Source organism: Dipteris shenzhenensis, chromosome 12, assembly GCF_047967505.1.
Source record: "Dipteris shenzhenensis isolate YYH24624 ecotype China chromosome 12, Dip_SZ_1.0, whole genome shotgun sequence".
Taxonomy (NCBI): Eukaryota; Viridiplantae; Streptophyta; class Polypodiopsida; order Gleicheniales; family Dipteridaceae; genus Dipteris; species Dipteris shenzhenensis.
This window is the reverse complement of record NC_141607.1, coordinates 40911803-40936208: the sequence shown is the minus strand read 5'-3', so window position 1 is coordinate 40936208 and position 24406 is coordinate 40911803. Positions and strand designations below refer to the sequence as shown.

The 24406-nt window shown below is 42.1% G+C and overlaps 2 protein-coding genes across 2 annotated transcripts in view; one reads left to right on the top strand and one right to left on the bottom strand.

Moving 5' to 3' along the window:
• SGR2 (shoot gravitropism 2 (SGR2)) overlaps positions 1 to 4521 on the top strand; it is a 121937-nt gene extending 117416 nt beyond the window's left edge. Inside the window, exons 17-20 of the mRNA XM_087382684.1 lie at positions 3672 to 3714; positions 3821 to 3924; positions 4023 to 4069; positions 4163 to 4521. Coding sequence (XP_087238810.1) covers positions 3672 to 3714; positions 3821 to 3924; positions 4023 to 4069; positions 4163 to 4424 — 456 coding nt within the window. The 3' untranslated portion in view covers positions 4425 to 4521. The remainder of the gene's footprint in view (positions 1 to 3671; positions 3715 to 3820; positions 3925 to 4022; positions 4070 to 4162) is intronic.
• A 3509-nt stretch (positions 4522 to 8030) lies between these two features.
• Positions 8031 to 8912, bottom strand: LOC147896225 (germin-like protein subfamily 1 member 18). Its single transcript, XM_087383179.1, has one exon. It carries the CDS (start codon positions 8857 to 8859, stop codon positions 8206 to 8208), a length of 654 nt encoding a protein of 217 aa, XP_087239305.1. The 5' UTR covers positions 8860 to 8912; the 3' UTR covers positions 8031 to 8205.
• Between the last annotated feature and the right edge of the window lie 15494 nt (positions 8913 to 24406).

Below are 24406 nucleotides of genomic sequence, written 5' to 3'. Positions count from 1 at the left end.
CCTTTCAGGTTTTGCAAGTGCAGTCCATAGAGGTCGATAGTGGGGTTGATTCTTTGGTATCATTGTTCTTGTAGATAGATCGGTGCAAACGATTGACAACACCAAATTGAGTTCACTCTCATTATTGAATGTTTGCAACTGACGACAACACCACCAAATCGATCAGCCTACTCATAGAGAACTTGTCTCACTGCCCAGGGACTCTCTGAAACAAAGGAGTGACAACCAGGGTGGGGGACGATATAAGCAATGAATGCCTGTTTCCTCTTTGTGATGCCCTTGTATCTTTCACCTTTTTTTTTTTTTTTTGCAAAAAGAGACTTCTATTAAGTATTAAAGAAAAACCGTTAGAGCAAGCTTCATACGGGATACATCATGCAATGCACGAAAAGCTCAAGAGCCAAAAAGAAAGGATTGAGGCTGATAGTGCCATCTCAATCCGGTAGAAATCTCCAAGAAAAAGGGAGAACCCCTCCAAACTCGAAGAAATATAGTCCTTCTAGAAGAGGCTGCCCGTGAAGGGCCCTGCATGCTAACCCATATGGCTATCAAAGTGTGAACCGTGTTAGTCCAAATACCTGTGAACACCTGTAATGGGTGTATCTGGGTGCCATCCAAGGCCTCAGTACATCTGGCTCTCCAAATGTGCCAAGAGGAAATGCTAGCCAAAATCTCCCAAGAGGTGTCCACTGGAACATGAGAAGCTCTAAAGGGAGTAAGTGGTACATCCTGTAGAGAGCAGGGCTCTATCATCTGCCGGCTGATCGAGAATGCCCAAGAAGAAGGCTCACTTTCATAAAACACCTGGGGCCCGGTAAAAGATAACCATGTGACCGAGCCCCAAGTCATGAAGAAAGGGGAGGTGTGAAAGATGCTGAGTATCCGAGCAACCCCTTTCCAAACAGTCCTCGCCTGACTGCAGTCCCAAAGGCAATGTCGCACTGACTCCTCTGCAGAAAGACATCGAGGACAAGTGGGATCAGCCCCAAATCGTGATCTCCACAGGTTCACTGCAATCCCTCCATGAATAGAAAGCCAAAAGAAAAGAGTGATCTTTCTATTTCTGAGGGATTTCCAGAGCCTCCTCCAGAAATTTCTACGTAAATCTGCAGTGATGAAGAAGCTTTCCCAATGGGGGGCTCTGGAGGGAATCCAACCCCTACTGTTCAGCTGAAACCTCCTGGCATTACCAACCGTGAAACGAAAGAAGGGAATCCCCCTCTCTCGGTGCCCATGATCTATCCATTCCCACTCTCTTGGGTCCCACTGCAAGCACCTGATAGGTGCACCTCCATATAACCACAACCTCCAGGATCCCAAGGCCAAGAGCAGAGGGTCGGGGTCTAAGTACCACTGCAAGCCCGCTCCATGGTCCACAAAACCAGCAATCCTAATAGGCTGAAAGGAAACCTCAAGAAGAATGCCATCCTTGGATGTAGAAAGTAAACCTCCATCCCCAACATCAAAGACCAGTGCGTCTTCCCCGAGACCTCAGAGAGCGATCACCTCTAAAGGAATTGATGTCCTCGAAAAAGCCCCCATCCAAGTGGTGGAAGTAATAGGCAGGTCAACTGTCCATTCCACCGGGATGGCTGCATCTATTTGCTGAATCCTGCGTGCTACCTCTCTGAGGTGACTCATGGACTGCAATCTCTGATCCTTAGGTAGCCTGATAAAAGATTTCCAAGTGCCAACTATGTAGGCGGGGCCTCTCTCCCATTTAGACCACTGCATGTAATGGGAAGTGCCCAGTGGTCTGGCATGCTCGTCAAGAATACTATCATTCCAAATGATCGGTTGTCTACCAATCTCTTCGACGGTACAAGGTAGAATCCTTCAAAGAGTGTTCTTGAAGCTCCCCTAAGCTTTCAGGATGGCAGTCATGAGAGGAGAGGCAGGAGATCTGAGAGGGGCTGATGTGAAAATCCAGCGAGGGCTCTGTCCACCCAATCATCTCCCAAGGTTGGTGTGCAAGCCTGAATGCGTCCAAAAAAGAAATCCTTCCAAGGTTCCTACCCATGCATGAGTCCCCTCACCACCACCTTACAAAGAAATGCCCTGCACTGCAAGTGCGGGTCAATGAAATTAAGGCCCCCTTCACATGTAGGGAGAATAACAGTCTCCTAGGCCACCCTTGTTGCAACATCTGCTGTGCCATCAAGTCCACTCCATAAAAAATTCTTGATTGGTCTGATGAGCTAAGTGATGCAATCCCTAGACCGGCACCAGCAAGAACACACAAACCAGGAGGTGGCCAAGAGGACCTGGTTCACTACCACAACTCTAGAAGCAAGGTCGAGTTTGGCAGAGCTCCAGAATAGGAGCTTTTTCCTTATACTTTCTAGTACTGGGGCAAACTGCTGTGCTGGAGAGATGTCCAATCCTACCTGGCATCCCAAATACCTGATAGGAACACCCCTCTGAATCCAGGAAAAACCAATGTCAACTCCCCAGCATGGAGTGTCCTCATCACTGATCCAAAAGCCAAAGGATTTATGCCAGTTAATGTGTGCCCCTGCAGCTGAACAAAAAATATCCAAGGCTGTCCGGAAAGAATCACGTGACTGCAAGGAGGCCTGAATAAAAATAGCACTGTCATCAGCCAACTCACAGTCCAAAAGTTCCTGCTCCTGTGTCAAGGGCAGTCTCAGCCCAAAAAGCTCAGCCTGAAATCTAAGGAAGATACTCATAGCTTCTGCCACAAAAAGAAAGAGGAAGGGGGCTAAAGGGCATCCCTAACGAACTGATCTGAAAATCTGAAACCTGTCACCCCTCACCCCTCCAATCAAAACCTGGCTGTGGGCTGATCTGTAAAGGGAGGCCACCCCTCTGATCCAAGCATCTGAAAATCCAAACCGTAGAAGAGTGCCCTCAAGAAAACCCCAATCTACTCTGTCATAGGCTTTCTCGAAGTCCAAGAGTAAAACTGCTAGCCTCTGCCCACTCTGCATAGCCCACTCTATGGCTTCCCAAAAGGAAAAGATATTATAAAAAATGCTCCTGCCATGCACAAAGCCTGTCTGAGTATCATGGATGAGGTCTGGAAGAAGGGGCTGAAGTCGGATGCTGATTGCCTTGGCAAGGATTTTGTAAAGAGTGCCCAAAAGAGTGATGGTCTCCAATGGGATACAAAATTCCTGTTGCCACCTTTCGGGATAAGGTGAATGAGTCCCTCGGTCAGTGAGTCAGGCATCTCACCCGAGTCTTAAATGCCCTGCAGGGCTGAAGTAGTATGATCACCTATCATATCCCAAAAGGCTATAAAAACAAGGAGTAAGACCATCGGAACCAGGGCATTTGCCCTTATGAAGGGCAGAGAGAGCAGTCTCGAATTCTGTGTTGGTAAAGCGTGCATCAAGTGAGCATAACATCTCGTATCTTTCACTTTTCAGTCTAGGTGTGGCATATAATTCAGTTTTATAAGTTTGGATATCTGCTGTTTAATTACTGCTTATTACTTCATAGCCCATTTGAAGTTAGCTGAAGATGAAAGTTGTACATCAATGAACTGTGAACTAAGTGGAAGATTTGAGACTACTGAAATTAGAAAGACAAAAATAGTAAGATCTATGAAGAACCAAAAATAGTAAGATCTATGAAGAACTTCACATGTTTGAGCTGCCTATAGTCGATTTTATGAAAGCAAAATCTGTCTTTGTTCTTATGGGCAGGATCGTGTGGTGAGGGTTTTTTCGACTACTTCCACAGAAAAAGGTTTGAAATCAGGATCAAGTTTTGTTTTGTAATCCAGGAGTTGCTATAAACAACAGTAGTGGTCTTTGCATGGCTCTCATTTCGTCTTTGGGAACTAAAAACACAGATGATGAACTGGATGCAAAAGCACCAGAGGAAAGAACATATGGATCACTTGTGATGGAAAGGCTAACAGGAGATCCAGATGGACGGATCGACTACATGTTGCAGGTGACAGCCTTGAGTTCTTTGTATGCTATTGTTGGTTGGTTGCATCATGAGATTTACAAGGGTCAGCAGAATAACCTCTGTTTGCACTCGGTGTCCAGGATGCAACTTTTGAGCATCAATACTTGCAAGCAATCAGCTCCCATACGTATGTGGTGATGAAGAATCTTTTTTTGCACATGCTCATTCTTCTGAAAATCTTCTTTAACACTTTGTGATACTTTGGCTGTCATGCTTGCAGATCCTACTGGCGAGATCATGACACAGCACTTTTCATCATAAAGCATCTTTATCGTGATATTCCAGAAAAAAGCCTTGAATCAAATGTTGTAGAGGTTACAGAGAGTTCAGAAGATTCCATTTCAATTGATCCAGTTGATTTTCGAAAATTAAATATTTTAGCTGATGAAGAGGTAGCTTTCACATTCTCTAATAAGGAAAGTGTGATTGCTGTAATGTCAGATGCAGATACAGCATATGGAATCTCAGATGGCACAGTGTGAGTTTGAGCCCATGTAATTTTCTCTACCGTTTTTTTGTGTAGCTTATTTCCTAGAGTTCAGCTAGAAGCCTTCTGTCCTATCCTGAATGTTCAAACCAGACATGACTCATCTTTTAGTTTGAATCTTTTTTAGAAATAAATCCTTTGATTGAGAGAGAGCCCATGATGGTAGTAAAACCAAAGGAGAAAAGAAAGAAAGAAAGAAAGAAAGTTTATTAAAGTCTTCGGAAGACCGATGGGTCTATGAGACTGAAAATCCTAGTACAAACAAGCTGTGAGGGTGAAGCTACTAAACAAGCATCCACACCAATGCAGAATGCAAAAAATGCAAAATGATAGTACTAAGTACAAAATAGTTATGTTAGTGGTCGACTACATATCATCATCATCATCATCATCATCATCATCATCATCAAGACATCAGGGTGGATGAGGCAATCGTGGCATGAAATCGGCGATAGAGTTGTGTTGATCAAGGGTTTATATCTGATCCCTCTATCCTTTGATTGTATCCCTTAGATCAATCCCTTCTTGTAATGGCGAGGAGTACTCTACCTCAAGTTTGAATGTAGCCTTTTGGATTGGAGATCATATCAATGGCTAGCAGTGAGGATCATGGGTCTAAACTATGGGTTAGACATAAATGCTTTTGGACATCTCAACATGGCATCGCCCCATACAAAGGAGCATTGTTCATGGGTACACCTCAAATCCCTCACTAATTCCATGAGATAAGAAAATACTAATTCGAGGCCCTTTTGAGACTCTATTTCTCCCCTAATGCATTAGATATCATTAGCCGCAATACATTGAATCATTGCTATTTACCTCTCATAGATTTGTCTTGACTTTCCCTCCCCCCCCAACACAAACAATGCCCCTGCATTGCATGATGTATCCCGTATGGAGCTTGCTCTAGCGGTTTTTCTTTAATACTTAATAGAAGTCTCTTTTTGCAAAAAAAAAAACAATGCCCCTACGGTGGCAAGCTCTCCTCATAGTAGCCTATGGGCCCTGTTAACAACTACATTGTCTTTAAAGTGTCTTTAAAGTGTAGCATGAAATATTGCATGCACACTTTGGGAACTCTAGCTAATAGCTACATAATTCATTTTCTAATTATTTATGATATCAAGGTAATAAAATGGGAGAGACTCTCAAGTAAAGCTTTTCCTTCCTTTTACTGTCTCCGAACCAGCATATGCCTTGATTTAGCCCTTTCCTAAAATGGTAAATATTGCAACATCTACATAGTTTGCATGTCCCTAGCCTCTTGGATTAATGCACATTTGATTTCATTATTTTTTAAATTTGTAAGAACTTTGATATCTCTAGTAGCTACTTTGGAGGATAACTTGTATAGAAATGCTATCCCATGGGCATGAATATTGCTTGAATATTGTCCCCCTCTTTGCCTAAATTTGATGGTCTTGAAAGTTCAACACTTGACCTATGAGTGATGATGGCTTGATATTTTAAAATGCTAGATGCATGTTGTTCTTATGCAAAGCGCTTTTCTAAAAGAGCATGGAGTGATTCATTTGCAATTATTATTTTCAAATTATTTTGTTTGCTTTAATTTTCAAGTTACATTAGGGGAGATTTGGAGTCTCAAAAGGGCCTTCAGTTAGCGTTTCCTAATTTGAAGGGATTAGAGAGTAATTTGAGATGTACCAACGAGAGTGCTCTGAAGTTGACAAAAGCATCTAAGGATGTGGAGATCTCTAACCCAAAGTTTGGACCCATGATCTTTACTCCCAATCTCCAATCCAAGGGACATATTCAAATTTGAGGTAGAGCACTCCCAACCATTAGATCAAGGGGCATATCTAAGGGATACCATCAAAGAATAGAAGGATTAAATATCCACCCTTGATCAAGAAAAAGATTTAATGGATGAGATGAGAGGAAAAAACGCTTCAATATAGGCCATAGATTTGCTAGTAGATCCAAGTGAGGAGATGAGTGCAAAAGGCGCTTCAATTCAGGCCCTTGATTTTTAATTGGACAGTGGTGGTTCACAATCCAAGCCATTAAATAGGTGCTTCAATGCTAGCCCCTCAAAATGCGCTTCAATCTCCACCCTCCATTAGGCGCATCCATCTCAACCATTGATCTTGGACTTGACTCAAGTGCCCATATTAAAACCCACCTTTCCCCTCTTAATGAGGCCTCCCTAAAGTCGAATTTCGCCTTCTGGAGCCCAGCAAAGTGCATCCACTATCCACCAAAGGCATCCTAGACCTTTGATCTATACACCATCCACCTCCATTCAAATGCCAAGGTTGCCTAATTTCAAAATAAAGGTACCCATGTCAGTTGAGTCAATACTACGGGGCCCTTAGCCCATGGGTTACCATAGTAGGTTCATGTCTAATTAACTTAATCCATTCCTTATGAGGCCCTTTTGAGACCTCAAATCTCCCCTAGTGTTTGTTTTGTTCTTTGTTGGTCACATAGTGGCACACACTTTGATTTTCATGAGTTTCTTCTTTGGTAAGAGCAACGATATAAGGTTTATGGCTTCAAAGAGGAAGCAATGTGTTGGTCACACGATGGTGCATAATTGCTTGCATAATTACTTGAGAATCCAAGGCATTCTCTTATATCTTAGTTTGCAAATTGCCATCCAGCGGTTGGAACCATTTTGGTCAAACCATGTGCTCTCTTTAGGTAAACTAAACTTTGTTGAATAAAGGCTATTGCAGGTTATTTCTTGTGCAAGATAGAAGTGAAAAGACAATCCTTGACATCTATCATCAAGATACTTATCAACTTGTGACAAGAGATAGCGCAATCATTATGGGTTTAGGACCTAGGATATCAACCTTTTACCCAATATAAAAATAAAATACACAACCCAAGGCCTTGATTTAGCAAGCCGACATGTTATTTTTGTGTAGATCTCAAATCTTTGCTTGTTAAAGTTAACACCTTCGATATGTGGTTGAGCAAGATAATCATCAATGTTTCTTTGAAATGTTTTTATATGTGCCAATTCCTTTATCATGTCGTCATAGGTTGGTTCAACATTTACATATGCTATTGTCTATGTGCATGCAACACATGTGTACATACACACACACACACACACACACACACACAAAAAGGGGTGGCCACTCTCTAAAAACAGGCTAAAAACCCATTAAACACATGCGAGGAAAGCGCACATTTAAATACCCCTACTATATTGAAAAGCTCACACTTTTTTGCATAATTGTTTATTCTCTTCCGTATGTATACATGTTGTAATTTTGAATTTAAAGGTCTCCTCCATACATGTACACAGTGTAATTATATTTTAAAACTATTTTTAAAGCCTCTTGTCCATAAATGGGCCGTGTGTAGCCCAACTTAAAAAATCTTCTTCCATTAATGAACGTATATATGTTACATGTTGTATAGAGTGATCTCCCCAAGGGCGTGTGTGTGTGTGTAGAGAGAGAGAGAGAGAGAGAGAGAGAGAGAGAGAGAGAGAGAGGGGGAGGGGGCAAACCAATGCTTAGTTAATATTCTTCGTGATAATCTCTCCTTTTAGTTCGATTTCAATTTCATAGACGCGGATGCACATATTCAGTGCAATTATTAAAAACTTTTTACACAACATTTTGCTTTGAGCTATTAGTTAGTCAGTTAATGTCAGTCTACAACAGTGTGGCCAACCAAAGAGAATCACTGCTCTACATACATCACGGCTAAGTACAGTCTTGGGTTGTGAGGACCATTCATCATAAGAGAAAATTCCATCTACTAGAACCATTCTTTGGTTAGGACCATTCATGCTAAGAGAAAATCGTCTGCAATTTCTCTACCACACTTCCCGACATGAAGAACGTTTTCTCTAGTACTTCGGGCTTCATATGAGATCCAAACATGGAGTTCGCAATGAACTGCAGGCCAGGATCTTGGCCGTTAAGAGCCACAACGGCTACGGCTGGAACCTTCCCCACGTTGAGCTGGAAATGAATCAACCCTCTCGGAAACAACATCACGTCGCCAGCGTTGATCACCTGGGCGAAGAGTCGGTTGTTTTGGTCCACGAAACCTGCGTACAAGGATCCTTTGATGACGAATATGATCTCCGAGCCACGAGGATGCGTGTGAGGAGGGATGAGACCACCCAACTCCAAATCCAGCCGGGCCATGCTGAGCCCCAGCGAGTTGAGCCCAGGGAATTTCTCCACAAAGGCTAAGGTTGCTTTGGCACTGTAAGAATTAGAGGTGTTGCCAGGCTTCGATAAGCCATGATACACGAAGTCGTTGGTGCTAACATTTGCGGGGTTGATGCAGGCAAATCCATTGACGTGAAGAGGCTGGGAAAAGTCGGCTACACAGTAGTCTTGGGCCGGGTCAGGGTCGGCGAAAGAAACAGGTGCAGCAAGCAAAAGAGTCATCAGAAGATAGAGCAGGAAACGAGAGACCGACAGAAGCTCCATAGCTGATATACACGTGAGTTATAGGCAGCAAACGGTCCAATGGAATCAAAGGATTGAGCCTGATTGAGTGGGTGGAGAGGAGAGGAGTGGCCAAAATATATAGGCACAGGAGGGGCATAGTTGAACAATGAGCTGGTTCCAACTCGCAAATCTTTAGAGCTTTCATCTCATGCAAGTTTCTATGGAAGATTTCTTAGTTGTCAAACGATACGTTACTGGATTAACCCTTTTCTGTCATTATATTACATCACCTCTGCTGGAGCAAGTACATTGTACATATATCTATAAAAGTCTACAGTGTACTCATATAGAGGCGCTTTGGTTTACGTCGATAGCTTGCTCAAGTACCAAGCGTGAAATTGCTATGGTTTTGCCAGACATCTCTTCATTTCATATTCATTACCGCTACAGTAGCTTGACAAGTTGGCCACTTGAAGCTTCGAAACCAACTCATGCTCGCATCAGTACGTACTGTGCATCCGACTTAAGGCTTGAAAGAAATTAAATTGGAAATGTCCATCGACACACCCAACAGACGCCGTCGTTCCCACAACAATGGGCCAGATACATTTGCTGAAACTGAGCTGAAGTGCGGCGCTTTTGTCGGATGGAGAACAGCAAAGGGACAGCGCAGCAATGGGTTAGATGCATACTACAAAGCCCTCTGGCAAGCTGGGTGCTTTTCTCGGGAAAAAATGCAGGCGACCTGGTACGGTGCTTCTTACTGTAGTCCCCGATGGCTGTGCTTCCTGGGGTGCGAATTCCAACCAGAAAGACAAGCAAAGCAAACCGAACACTCGAACCATGTGCACAAATGCGGCCAGCTGCTATGGAAGAGACACAACGATCTGGACTTACCCTGACAAAAAGCTTCTATTTGCGTTCGCTACGAACCTTGCGAGTTGCATGCAATCTTTGCTTGTCCAGATTCAATCTATCACGGACAAACTTTTAATATAATTCGTTCAACAAAGTTTCCTTACGGCATTTCGTTGTTGGGACAAGGCGGCGGTGAAGGTCCAATTTACCCAAAACACTGCATGACGGAGAAAATACACAGCCTTGAGTCGAGCAATAAAAAGAAAAACATTACCATCAAGATTCAAGATTCAGGATGAGTCATAGTACATACTCAAAGCTCAACTCATGAGACTTTTATCTTTTTTGTCTGCACATTTGCAGTGTTTTAAAAAACGAGTATAATATAACAAAACGTTTCAGTCCGTTTCCCATGGGTATGAAATGTGTTTCGAAGCAACTATGAATCAGCTCCTGCTCTGTCAGTTCGACTAGTCTCCCTCTACAACCTTGTAAAGGACACTCTCTCCTCCTAGTCCCGAAAGATACAAATAACATAAAAAGGGAACCTATGCCTGAGAGGAAGCCCCAACCTATCTAGCCCGAAAGATACAAATAACATAAAAAGGGAACCTACCCGTGAGAGGAACCCCCAACCTGTCTAGCCTCAACCTGTTATGTCGCTTGACCGTAGTCAAGAGCTACAAATGCATCAATTTGCAGAAAAGTACATTTTTTAAAATTACAATACTCACTTTTCGATTAAAAAATGTGGCCTAAGGTCCCAAACGCCAAAAAACACCGTTCTTTACATCGGCTTGTCGACCGAGAGCCTACTGCACGGTTTGTTCTCTTACTGCACTTATGAGCTTCCAAACACCGTGCCATGTTTAAGTATGAGGGACCTTGCACGGTCCCGTAGCAATACCGTGTGGTTTTTTTAAGGGTGCTAGGAGACACCGCCTGGTAACGCATCCATACTTCCCAGCTATCGATCGGGAGCCTACTGTGCGGTTTGTTCTCTTACCGCATGGTATGAGCTTCCAAACACCGCACGATGTATAAGTATGAGGGATCCCGCACGGTCCTGTAGCAATACCGCACGGTTTTTTTAAGGGTGCCAGGAGACACCGCTTGGTAACACACCCATACCGCGCGATGATTGTCATATCGGCATGTGTGTCATCGTGGATCGTCCGATTTGGAATGATATTCAATCGTGGCCGTTGACACACCGCGTAGTAGGGGCAGGTACCGCGTGATGGAGCTACAAAATCTTATAAAAAGACCCCACTCCTGTCACTACCGCCTTGCGCATACTCGTCGCTTTCTCCCACATTTCGTCTTGAGTCTTTGAGTGAGTTCTATAAATTTTTTTGGTATCGGTAAGTCGGGCTAGGTGATGATCCACCTCGGTCAATCAGATTCACCTCGCCCTGGCTGACTGTCAGTAGGCTATTAGAGAGAGGAAAATAGAGAGAGAGGGAAAGAGAGGGAGGAAAAGGGAGAGGAAAAGAGAGAGAGGGAGAGGGAGAGGGAGGGAGAGCAAAAGAGAGTGAGGGAGAGTATGAGAGAGAGAGGGAAAGAGAGAGAGAGAGAGTAAAAGAGAGTGAGGGAGAGTAAAAAAGAGAGAGGGAAAGAGAGAGAGGGAGAGTAAAAGAGAGAGAGGGAAAGAGAGAGGGAGAGATGCATGTTTATGTATCAGTCAGGCTAGGAAATCATCCGCTTTAGCTGATCAGATTTGCCTCGCCTCGATTGATGTTTGTAATAGTAAAGATCGAAGCCGAGTGATGGATCACATCTATAGCCTGCCAGTCAGTTTTCCCCACTTCAATCTACTTATATATCATATCTATCCATGTACATAGGTGTCAATAGAGCCGGGCTTATCCGGATGATGGCTTGCTTTTGTCGGTCGATTCATTTTGATAAAACTATTCCCAACCGGATGTGTGATTGGCAAAGATAATCTAGATCATCTTGGTTATGTGATGTTGTTATATGTTTCCCGTTCTAGCCTCTACCAGCTGATAGATTGACACTCACTGGTGACTTTACGAAATTTGCTCTATAATAGTAGATCACAAAGTGACTGCTATAATTGTAGTGGATTATGTCGTGAGCTACGAATTACTTGACATAATATACCATTTCCTTGGAAAGCAAAACACATTTAGAAGTTTATTATTCTAAGGATTGGAAGTTATGTGAAAGTTATTTAGAAACATTAATGATGTTGCATGTTGCATGTTGCTTCTAAGTGGTTTAATTTACACTAGCATTGCAAACTTGCATGTGTATTTCCGGAGTTCTTTATTTTGAAGAAGTTTGAGCCCTCGCAAAATGATTGTTGCATGCACTAGATCACTATACACCCATCCTTGATGGCAACACAAGAGCATTTAAAGATTGAGATTTTGATGCTTGCTTGTAAGACAACGATCGAACATGCGAGCTCAAAATTTTTATGTGATCAAATGCTATCCAAAGTATTTAACCTTGTGTACATGAGTTAGCCTAGTTGTGGTCGAATGGCATGGTTGGATGTTAAAGTGATAGTTGGTCTATTTGTCCCTCGAGTCTTAGAAGATCCTATAGGACAATGGGAATTATATGCAAAAGTAAGCAATGTAGCCTTGCCTATCAATGGAGAGGAGAAGCTTGCACTTTGGATGTGTGAATGGAAGGCGTCACAAATTTGTAATCGTAGAAAAAACGCGAAGGAGAAAGGGTCTGTTGGAAAGGCAACAACAAGTGCAGCACAGATAGAACTATGTACTGCATTTGCCGATATTTGCTCCCACACAGTACAATTTCCGTTGCAAGCACTAACCTTGCACAAACTGGTGGGCAAGGGAGGAGAACGGAAGGTATTTCGGATATAGGTTATGGGTGTCCTAGGTCTTAGTTCATCATTGTGGTATGCTAGCAAGTAGAGTAATAGAGATGATGCCCATGCTCATCTAGCACTAAAGAATGAGCTAGCAATGACAGTGATTCGATAGAGCTGTTTGTCAAGTATTGGGGTACTCACACACCCAAAAGCTTTGGGTCATCACTCTATTTTTCAACGGTGGAAGTGTGCTAGATATGCTAATGTGTCTCCCACAATGTTGTGGGACATATGTGAGATGGGTTAAGACCACATATCCCAGAGAAGAACATCTCTTTGACTAGAACTCTCCACTCATCAGGTTGCGAACAAAGTTGTTGTGTTACCATGGATTGTCCATTGATGTTGCTATTGCTAGTGGTGGTTTGAGAGCAGTTTACAAACAATGAAACACGCACATTGATCTACAAGCAACCAAGTACATGTTAGATTTCACGGGGGATGACAATTCTGTCCGAGTTGGGATTATTGATTGGGAAAGAAGCCTCCACTGGACTGAAAGTAGATATCCACAAGACCCAACTTATGCTTCTCCAAATGCATTTCCATGGTTAGCACCGGAATTATATGCCATTACAACTACACGTACAAATCCCAAGGGCACATGGGCACCAGAGTCAGATTGTTTTGCAGCTGGTTGGCTGTTTAGGAAAATTTCCAACTTTCTCATAGATGTTGTAGAAGCTCTTAGTGACAACTTGGTGAAGGGAGACATTGTAGTCATCTCTTGGTTGATTGTGGAAACTCGCATGCAGGATTGATCCAAAGGAGAGACCTACCATGATGGAAGAAATTTTAACAAAAATGCATAGTTTCAATGTAAACGAGGATGTGGCAATGCGACCCATTGAGGAAATGAAGACATGTTGTTGAACATAAGCTACATCTATTTGGAGCTTGACCCATATGATCGCAATTTCGATTGCCAAATTTGTAATGTCCTTGTAGTGTACATATGGATTCAAAAATTACTGACATGTATCTTTAAAACAAATGTAACAATTTACCAGAGTTTGCATGTTCTATTTGTATAATTTAATCGATCATGGTCAATCCACAATCAAAATAGTTGGTTAAATTCTCAGATCTTGTAATTTGCATGAGTATGTTATAATTAAATGCTTCAATAACACATCGCTCACTTGATTTTGGCATGGTTGTTACATCTTCACTCGCCATGGCATCCTCGTCGCAATGATTAACATTAGCTGCATACACCTCCTAGGACCCAAACATGAGGAAAAAGCAAGCAATGAAACACATAATGGATGTGGATGATGCTAGCCTCCTACCAACAAGAAGAGACGATGCTCGCACAATTGCCAACACAAGCTTCTTTCATGATCCAAACGGTTGGAAGTATGACCGCATCAACATAGTGGTCTCAAACAACAACATAGCAGCTGTGTGGGATTGCGGTGATGCCTCATGTGGACAGTGGTCCATCAACAACTGTCGCCACCTAGCTATGAGGGAGAATCCATACTATGTTCATTGCATGATCAAATCAGATAAGCCTCATAGCAGATCCGTGTCACTCTACTTTGCAAAGATGTTGTATGCAAATACTCATGGTCCAAATCAATGTCAAATTCCATTGGAATAGTTCCACATATTAAACATTCACTCATTTACATCTTTAGCTTGTACATGGGTTACTCTACTCTCAGCATGGTTAATGCCTTATAGGATGCCAGCAACGGATTCAACACTTGATCCCTCACATCTCTTTATTAGTTTTTATTCATTGCCAATAATCCTCAAGGCAGATTCCCTGAAGACTTGGTTGCAAAATCTGCCATCCACTTTTGACGACCTAATATTGTAACAAAATCCTACGGTTTCTCAATGCTTTGCCTTCGTCCATGAGCCTTGTTTTGCGGTTGATGTTGGCCTATCCTATCTTCAATGTTTGCCATGATTGTTGTCCATGTAAAAGAGAGATACCATCTCAGATCATTAATATATTTTCAACAATTCAAGACAATGTCACTAACATGTCATCAATAATATAAATTTGCTAGACCTCAAGACAGAGCAACCATACAATCATCTTGCCCCCTCTCTTGACATAATTGGATGGTTATAGACATGGTAATATGCCTATGGAAATAAGTGTGGGATAGCAAGTTGCCTTTTCCCATGTCCCGCTCTTTCTCAAGTAAGCATTTATCTGTACTATGATTATTCATGACATCATGCTCTGTACGCGAATGTCGGTATTTCACACACACTAGTGCAATAGCCAGTAATACCTATACATGTGCACTTATCATGACTAGGTTAGATATACCTAACATGAGTTTAGACTACATATCATACCTACATAAGTTCAACAATTATTCTAAAAATAAAGTATTACAATCTACACATAAATGCATGGTATAGTATGCCACAAATTTCATCTTACAAGTAAGAAGACAAGTATAGTCCGTAATTTTCTCTAGCATGTAATTTGCAGGTTGATACAAGCTAGTAATTGTGAGCTACACAACTGGCTAGACTTTCAATGGGTTGTTATCAGCTGGGAAAGAGGAAAAGACTTGAGTCTGGCAAGAGCTGGTTTGGCTAACTAGATCTTGTGAGACATATATCCTATCCAGCCTAGCCTCTCTTTTGTTGTCCCCCACTTGATTGTTTGACCATGTGAAGGTGTCCTTCATCCCCATGTCCACTAGACTTAGCTCTTCTTTCAAGCCCTCCCAGAAAGTCAATTCTCAGCCTCTGATGGTTGTTCCTTTACCCATCCATATGTCCTTGGAGCTTTCCACCATGTTAAAGTCACCAGCCACAAAACATTTATTTCCTGCTAGTAGGCGTGACTCCAGCTAACCATTCTTTCCTGTGAATAGTTAGAAGCATAAAGTGACACCACTGTGAACGTCTATCCATGTATCATGCATTTAACCATAATCCATTTGTTTTGTGTATCCACTTCCACATCCAAAATACCCTGAGCATAGTTAGATAGTATACCAATTGCCACCCTGCCCTTTCCCTCCTCTGGTTAATGAAGTACCATTTCCTTCAAATAACAGTCAGTCTTTTCTCCAAAAAAGGTCCAGAGACTTTAACTTCTTGCAGAGTAAGGAAAGTAGGAGAAAGAGCATGAGTTCTCAGCCAAAAGCTAACTCTCCTCCTCTGCCAGGGTCAGTGAGACCTCTGACATTGAGTGAGAGGATGGCTATTGGTTTACTTGACATTCTTCTTAGTTCCCTTTCTAGCCCTGGGATTGGGGTTGTTTGTCTGAGGGGAGGCATTTTTTCCTTGAGAGAGCTTTCTCTTGCTTTGTACCTGAGTAAATGCCTTATCTTGGTCAACAGTATCCTTCTCAGTGCCCATATCTTGATCACCTCCTAGGTCTTTCTCCTCACTGATTTTTGAAGAGCCCATCTTATCCTCTTTGTTTATATCCTCCTCAAAATCTTTTGACCAGCCTGCTTCAATCTAAGAGTCTATGTCCAAGTTTTGATTTTTTCTTATCCATTTCTCAGTTTCACTATCTGCCAGGGTGTCCAAAGCATTGCTCAGAGCTATGGCATCATCAATCATCCATTTTCCTTTATCCTGGGGGAGTAAGGGTTTGCCAGAGTTTATCTTTTAGAGAAGGGTTTTTTCAGTAGAAACTAACTTGGGGATCCCCTTTTCAGCTTGTTTACTATTGAGGGGTACAGGATCCTTGGGCTTAGCTTTGGTCCTCCTCTGTGGGCTTCTTAACTACATGACTAGAGAGTCTACACTGGAAACAAGAATTTGGAAGATTTTGTAGAGAAGTGCTTGTTCCATGTACACACTTCCATTCCTGTTGACCATAACCAAGGTGTTGGGAAGATCCTCAGCAATATCCATCTTAATACACACTTGCAGATTAGCTTAGGATTGATGAAGTTTTCCTTCTCAACTCCAACTACCTCACCCAAACAATTGCACAAGAAAGCTACTTGGTTGCAGAGAGAGAGGGGCAGATCTAGGAGCTCTACCCACACAGGAGTAAAAGTGGATCTAGGGATATCAGGGTTAAAGTTGTGCTTCCACTTCTCTTAGTAGAGAGGTTGGTGTTTGATAGTCCAAAGGGTGTAGTTGAGAGCCTTGGAGGCCATGCTTGGAGACTCAAATAGGAAGACAAGGAACCCTTCCCTTAGAAATCTAACATTGGTAACACTAGTGCCTTGTCTAACCCAATTTGCTCTCACCCAATTCTCAATGAAGGCTAGAGGAGGTCTAGGCCCTAGGAGGAAACCAATTAATATACTTAGGCTTTCTGTAATATGTATATTGCTTTAGACCATCAATATACTTAGGCTTTCTGTAATATGTATAAAAAGTGTAGTCAATAATGAATCACAATAGGATATCCTCTTTCTAGGATTTTGATCTCTTTTGCTACTTATTCATTAGGTTTTGCCAATTCTGAGAAAAAGAAGCCTGTTCATCGTCTAGTTCTTCAAATATCTCATTTTTATTAGGGTTTTGAGCTCTTATGCCACTTGTGCATTGGGGCTTGGCCAACTCTAAGAAAGAGGATGGTGTGTAGAGCATCTCATTTTATTGAGATTGTGAGATTTTCACTTCATTTGTATTGGAAGTTTGTATTGGAAGTACGGAATTTATTAAAAAAGACTAGGTTGGTTGCATTGGGCCTTGGAGACAAACACAAAGGAGAGAGCTAATGCTTATGGATAGACAGAGAATCGAGAAGAAACTTCGACAAATGAATGCAAACAAAGACACTTCTATTCATCAACAACTAGAGTGCTTCCTGAATGGGCTTGTTGCTCATTACATAACATAAGAGATGGCCATAAAGGCTCTCATAATCACCTACTCACACACACACACTCACAAAAATATGATCAGCTCTTAAGAATTTAGAGCCTTACACTACTGAGATGAACCACCTCTAATCGCGGTTGTGAGCAGCAGCTCGCATAATGTGTAGAGAGAAAATATGAGCATCAATGACTACCACATGAAGTTGAAGAAGATTATAGATGCACTTGCTTCCATTGGGTCACCAGTGGAAGATGATGATTTAGTTTCTGTGACCTTGAATGATCTACGAAAGGATTATGCACAATTCTGGACATCCATTGCCATCCGTGAAAAATTTCCTGATTTTGAGGAGTTGATTGCTCTTCTAATTTCTGAAGATCAGAAAATGGTGGTGCATATTCTTCAAGAGGAACTTCAAAAGAAACTATCTTCTACTCAAATGTTGGAAGAGGTAGAGGTAGAGGTAGAGCAGGATGATCTAAAGGCCATGGCAAAAATCAGAATATGCAGCAAATTTAAGAAAACTAGTCCTATGGAGGAGGATGTGGTAATCTTTGAGGCAGGGGGAGCCAAAGAGGTCATGGTGGATGGCAGAGAGGCCAAAATGCAAACAGCAATGTTGAATGCTACTACTATGGTAAAATGGGTCATATGGCTAAAGACTGTGATAAAAAGTATAATGACATTATGAATGAAAAATTACAGCAAGGCAATTATGCATCCTGTAGTAGATAGGGTGATGACAGAAATGAGCATTTGTTTATGGTGCAGCACATGACAAGTGCAGAAGAAAGCAATGATGTGTGGTATGTTGACTCAGGTGCATCAAACCACATGAAAGGTCATGCAGAATGAATGCAAGATGCAAGGAAAATGGAAAGACTAGGATTTGTGGAGACTGGTGATGATACCGCACATCCTATTGTGCAGATTGGTAAAATTCCTTTGTCTATGTAGGATGGGAAAAAGAAATATCTGTCTGATGTATTTCATGTCCCAAATATCACCAAGAACCTGGTTTCTATTGGTCAAATTGTTGAGCAGGGCTTGCAGGTTAGATTTAATCCTCATATATGCTTTGTTGAGGATATGAAAAATAAAGGTGACTTGATAGCAAATGGGAAGAAGAAGGGTAGATGTTTACGTTGGATGTGGACATGCCTGAATTGAGTGCAACAATGTTTGCACATGGGATTGATGTAGTTGTAGATATTGATATCTGGCATAAAAGCATTGGTCATGTTAATGTATAGCGACTTGAATTAATGCAAGCCCAAAATATTGTTGCAGGATTGCCTAAGTTCAAGGTTGCAGAAATGCATAAGTTATGTGAAGCCTGTCAATTTGGAAAACAGGCAAGGAAACCATTTCTTAAACATGTTTAAGAGAGTAAGAGGCCATTGGAATTAATCCACTCTGATGTGTGGACTACCAAAGCTACATCTATTGGAGGCTGTCATTATTTTATCACTTTTATTGATGACTACAGCATAAAAGTTTGGGTGTATTTTATGAAAAAGAAAAGTGAAGTGTTTGGGCATTTCAGAGCTTTTAAAGCTATGATTAAAAAAGAAAAAGGCTTGCAAATAAAATGCCTAAGGTCAAATGGAGGGGGAGAGTACCTGTCAAAGGAGTTTGCAAGGTTCATGTAGGAGCATGGCATAAAGCAATAATATTCATGCAGTCATACCCATAGCAAAATGGACTTGCAGAAAGGAAATAGGCATATTGGAGAGGTATCTCGTGCCATGCTCAACAAAAAGACCTACTAGATTATTATTGGGCTGAAGCAATTGCTACAGTAGTCTACATAATGAATAGGACTCCCACATTAGCAATACATGGCATGACGCCACAGAAGAGGTATACTGGTAGGAAACCATATATTTCTCATTTGAAAGTTTTTGGTTGCATTGCCTATGTTCATGTGCCAGATGAGTTGAGATCCAAGTTGGATTGAAAAGCTGAGAAGTACATCTTTATTGGTTATTCTCTACATCAGAATGGGTATAGATGCTATAACCCTTCTACTTGTAAGTTTACAATGAGCAGAGATGTTTTTGATGAGATGAGTAGCTGGTATAAATCAATAAATGTGATTGATGATGTAGATGCACAAAATGGTAATGCTGCACAAAATTCACTACAACAATCACAAAATATTAGTGGACTAGTAGTGTCCTCTAGCAATGGTTCATATACTTTGCCATGGACAGGCAAATTGAGATCAGGAGAATCTCCTCAAAGCAATGCAGATAGTGATATGCAAGTATCATGAAAAGGAAAAGAGAAAGTAGATCATCCCATGGTTGATGTGAATGAATTCTTATGTGGAATGGTGAATCTAGTGGCTCAAAACAGAGCCTTGATGATGAGTTGGGTATTCCTTCTATTGTTACACCTGGAGTAAGGAAGACAAGAGATGTCTTAAGAGCACCTGGTAGTGAGCCTATTTTGCACAGGTCTACCAGAGTTAAGTATCCTATGGATAGGCTGAAATACGATGGATTTACAGCCATTCAATATGCCTATATGGTCAAAGTGATACAAGAACCCACTTCTTTTGAGCAAGCCATTGGAAAAGAAAAATGGGAGAATGCCATAATGAAGAAATGGATGCCTTGGAAGCAAATGCTACATGGGAATTGGTGCCTTTGCCTAAAGACAAGAATGCAATTGGCTACAATTGGGTTTGTAAGGTGAAGCACAATGCAAATGGTTCTGTGAGTAGATACAAGGCAAGATTAGTTGTTAAGGGGTATGCACAGACATATGGCATTGATTATGAAGAAAGATTCAGTCCAGTTGGAAGGATGGCAACTGTAAGAGTAGTCATTGCTATGGCTGCATCGAAGGGATGGTCTTTACATCAGATGGATGTAAAGAATGCTTTCTTGCATGGTGATTTGCAAGAAGAGGTCTATATGGAGCAACCACCAGGTTATGTGCATGCTGTTCATCCTGAATTTGTTTGCATGTTGAAGAAAGCCTTGTATGGCTTGAAGCAAGCACCCAGAGCATGGTTTAACAAGATAGGATAGTATCTTTTCACTATTGGATTTCAGATTTCCACCGCATATTTCTCACTTTATGTGAGAAAAACAGAGAAAGGCATTATGCTGCTTGTCATTTATGTTGATGATTTTATCATCATAGGTGATAGTGATGAAGATATCCTTCATGCGAAAATGCTATTGAAGCAAAAGTTTGAGATGAAGGATTTGCGAAAGCTGCATTACTTCTTGGGCATTGAGGTGATTAGATCCACAAGTGGGATATGGCTCCTGCAGAGGCAGTATGGATTGGATATGCTGTCCAAATATGGGATGACAGGCTATAAGCCTATTTCAGTTCCGTTGGAGTAGAATGTGAAGCTGAGCGTAGATGTAGGTGAGCTTCTGGAAAACCCTACTATGTACAGATGCATAGTAGGAAGTTTGATTTATACAACTATTACCAGGCCAGATTTGAGCTATGCTGTTGGGTTGGTAAGTCAGTTTATGTAGCATCAAAGGAAACCACATTTGGATGTGGCTAGATGCATACTGAGGTATGTGAAGTCCACATTGCATGGATACATTGATGTTGATTGGGCTGGTAGTATTTCTAATAGATGATCTACTAGTGGATATGTGTTTTCTGTGCTCGACAAGGCAACTATAGTGGATCTACTAGTCACTTGGAGCAGCAAGAAACAGCCTATAGTTGCCTTGTTGAGCACAGAGGCTGAATACAGGGGTGCAGCAATGGCTGCATGTGAGGTAGCTTGTTTGCGTAAGCTACTTTATGATATGCATCAGTCTACAGATGGGCCAGTTGTCATTTATTGTGACAACATGACCAATATACAGTTGGTAAATAGCCCAGTCTATCATGCTAGAACAAAGCACATTGAGGTGCATTATCACTATGTGTGGGAGAAGGTTCTAGTAGGTTTTATTGATCTAGTTTATGTCAGCATAGAGGATCAGGTAGCTGACATATTCATGAAGGCATTGGGCGTAGAGAAGCTACATAAGTTTAGAGAGCTGCTTGGTGTGCAAGAATTGGGATTGAGCTCGAGGGGGAGTGTTGAGATATCGAGCTCCATTCATGATATGCCAGAATGACCGTTGTGCATCTATGTCACTGACTTGTTAGCTACAGATGCAGTTGGTACACCGCCCATGAATAATAGCTAGATGACAGCTATCTTTATGTACTCTAGTTAGTGGCTCAGTTAGTATGCCACCTAGGTTAGCTGAGTTTGGTTTGAGACCCACATATAGGGTTCATCTATTCCTTTTGTACTAAGAGAGAGTTCTTTTGGCTTTCACAACTAAGAAAAGGAAAATAGTTTTCAGCCTCCACCTTTGTGTGTATTCCCCCATTGTGTATGTGAGAAAGCTATAAGTGAGACTCCTTACTTCTCTCCCACTCTCTTCACAAAGGGGAGGGAAAAGGGGGGGAAAAAGGGGAGAGGGGAGGAATGGGGGAAAAGGGGGAAGGGGGGAAGGGGGAAAGGGGGAAAGGGGGGGGGGGAGGGAGGGTGTAGGGGGTGGGGGGGGGGAGGGGAAGGGGGGATTGGGCAATGGGGAATGGGGAATGGGGGAAGGGGGGAATGGGAGAGGGAAGTTTGAATTTTAGAGCGGGAAGTTTGAATTCCTTGAGAGAAGTATATTGACTCTCACCTCTCCCTCTCCCTTTTCAATCACACCCTCCCTCGCATCGTGTTCCCCTTCCCTCCTCTCACCCTCTTGCTCTCCATCTCCCTCTCCCTTGCATTGCATTGTGCTTCTCCCTCTCCCTCTCCCTCTCTCGTGTTGCACACCCTCTCCCCTTCCCCTTCCCCTGTTGGAATACTGAAAAGAAAGAGTAGAGTGGACACAAACTCAGAATACTTGCTTATAGAATGAAGAAGAAAGAGGTCCTTAAGTAGGCACCTCATACAAGGTCACTGACATCACTGATGACCTCAAAGCTCCACAATCATCTCCTCAATCTGCTCCTAGATTCACTCAATCATCCTATGTGGCTTTTCCACCACCTAACTGTGCTTGTGGGCACCTAACTGTGCCTCTAGCACTCACACATAGAAACGTAAGGTGTGCTTGAGGCATACACCTTGAGATATCCCAACAAACCCCCCCTCAAGGGAATGCCTCAAGCTATGTCAAGGATACATCTAGTCTCATAGTTTCTCATGCCATCTCATGGTGGTCAAGGATAAATCTATGGCTAGGTTCTCATGCTAGCAAGGGTTTCCTTGGGTGTAAGGTAAACAGAAAGGGATACAAACAGACCTTCCAATGGTTATCTCCCCTACATGTACATGCACACAATGTCTGTAGGAGGTACCATGGAACAAACATACACATGGCCTACATCATAAGGTGACCAGAGGTGTTTACAAAACACACAACACACAACACACAATAATTTATTTTCATTCATTTTGGAGGACTATCCAGGCTGAGTACCTTGACATAAAAAGAGTGATCTGGAACATACATAGAGATGAGTTTAAAATGCATAATCTTCATGGGATGCCTCATCTTGTGGAGGCAAAATATCCATGTCAAGGCAAGGTCTTACCACATGGGCAGTGTCTAGTGCCTTATAAGATGGTACTATGATAGAACAAGTGGATCTGAAAGTCATATCCTTCATGAGAACAATTATCTTGTCATCTCCATAGTTGTGTAGAGAAGCATATCTTAGGTGTCTGACCTTCATCTTTTTCTTGTACTTGGAGTCAAATAAAAATGCCATGAGAGTGTAGATCTCTGTATTTGCTTCCTTTTTGGCAACCATTGTTTTGGCAATCTTCAATAAGGAAGTCAGGTTGGCATTTTCATCCTTTGTAGCATAACAAGACATTGCTTTATGTTTTGGCTTTTCACATATTTGGCATAAGCAAGCCATGAGAGGCTCTAACCCAAGTATTGGGTAGTGTCTTCTCTCTTACAAGGCAAAAAGAACTGAAATACTTCCAAAGTATAGCCACTTGTTGTAGCAAATAGTAGTGACTAGTTTTCAAACAATGATGCTTCTTCTTACATGCTTCATAGAAGTGGATGAAATAAACATTTTCCAAACACAACCAGGTCTAGCAAGTCAAAACAAAACTGAAGCAACACTTGTAGTGAAGTTATTGAAAACTTCAAAAGACCAGAAATGCTAGAGTAGCATTTTATGTAGCATCATCTTCAAAACTTGTCCAAAACTGTCAAAAATGAAAAGCTGAACTTGGAGGGCTTGTAGCTCACTCTTCAAAGCAAACAAAAGAGGGCTTTCTGAAGCAAAAGAAAGCTCATATACCAGAGAAGGTCCAACACAGAGGTTGGACGAAATGGTGCGCACTTTTGCCCGGGAGAGTTGCTACAGGCTGAAACTGAGTTTTGACGATTTCTCCCTCGTTACTGAACCAAATGACTTGAAAAATGGCTCAAAATCTTCGTCTTGAGGTCGCCCATCTACTCCTAAGAGGGCTCAGGCAATGGCGGAGCAGGCAGGGAGTATTGAGCAACAGAAGAAATTCGCTGTTTGGAGAATGGCAGCCACCACAGACGTTTTTTCTTCAATTGCTTGCAGGTGGAAGTTCGCCCATACTAGAGGAGTTTCCAGCTCAGAGGGTTTGGGCAATGGTCGTTTGTAGATGGAGAACCAAGCTCTCAAAGATTTTGGGAAGAAAGAGGAAAATGGAGAAGAAGAAGATGAAGAAGAAGATGATGATGTGGCAGAAATGGGCTCAAGGGGGATCAAATGGCTCTGATACCATGTTGGAATACTGAAAAGAAAGAGTAGAGTGGACACAAACTCAGAATACTTGCTTATAGAATGAAGAAGAAAGAGGTCCTTAAGTAGGCACCTCATACAAGGTCACTGACATCACTGATGACCTCAAAGCTCCACAATCATCTCCTCAATCTGCTCCTAGATTCACTCAATCATCCTATGTGGCTTTTCCACCACCTAACTGTGCTTGTGGGCACCTAACTGTGCCTCTAGCACTCACACATAGAAACGTAAGGTGTGCTTGAGGCATACACCTTGAGATATCCCAACATCCCCTTCCCTTCCCCCTCTCCCTCTCCCTCTCCT

Excerpts from the sequence above, each read along its gene's own strand:
- LOC147896225 (XM_087383179.1), bottom strand. The coding sequence starts at position 8,859 with ATGGAGCTTCTGTCGGTCTCTCGTTTCCTGCTCTATCTTCTGATGACT.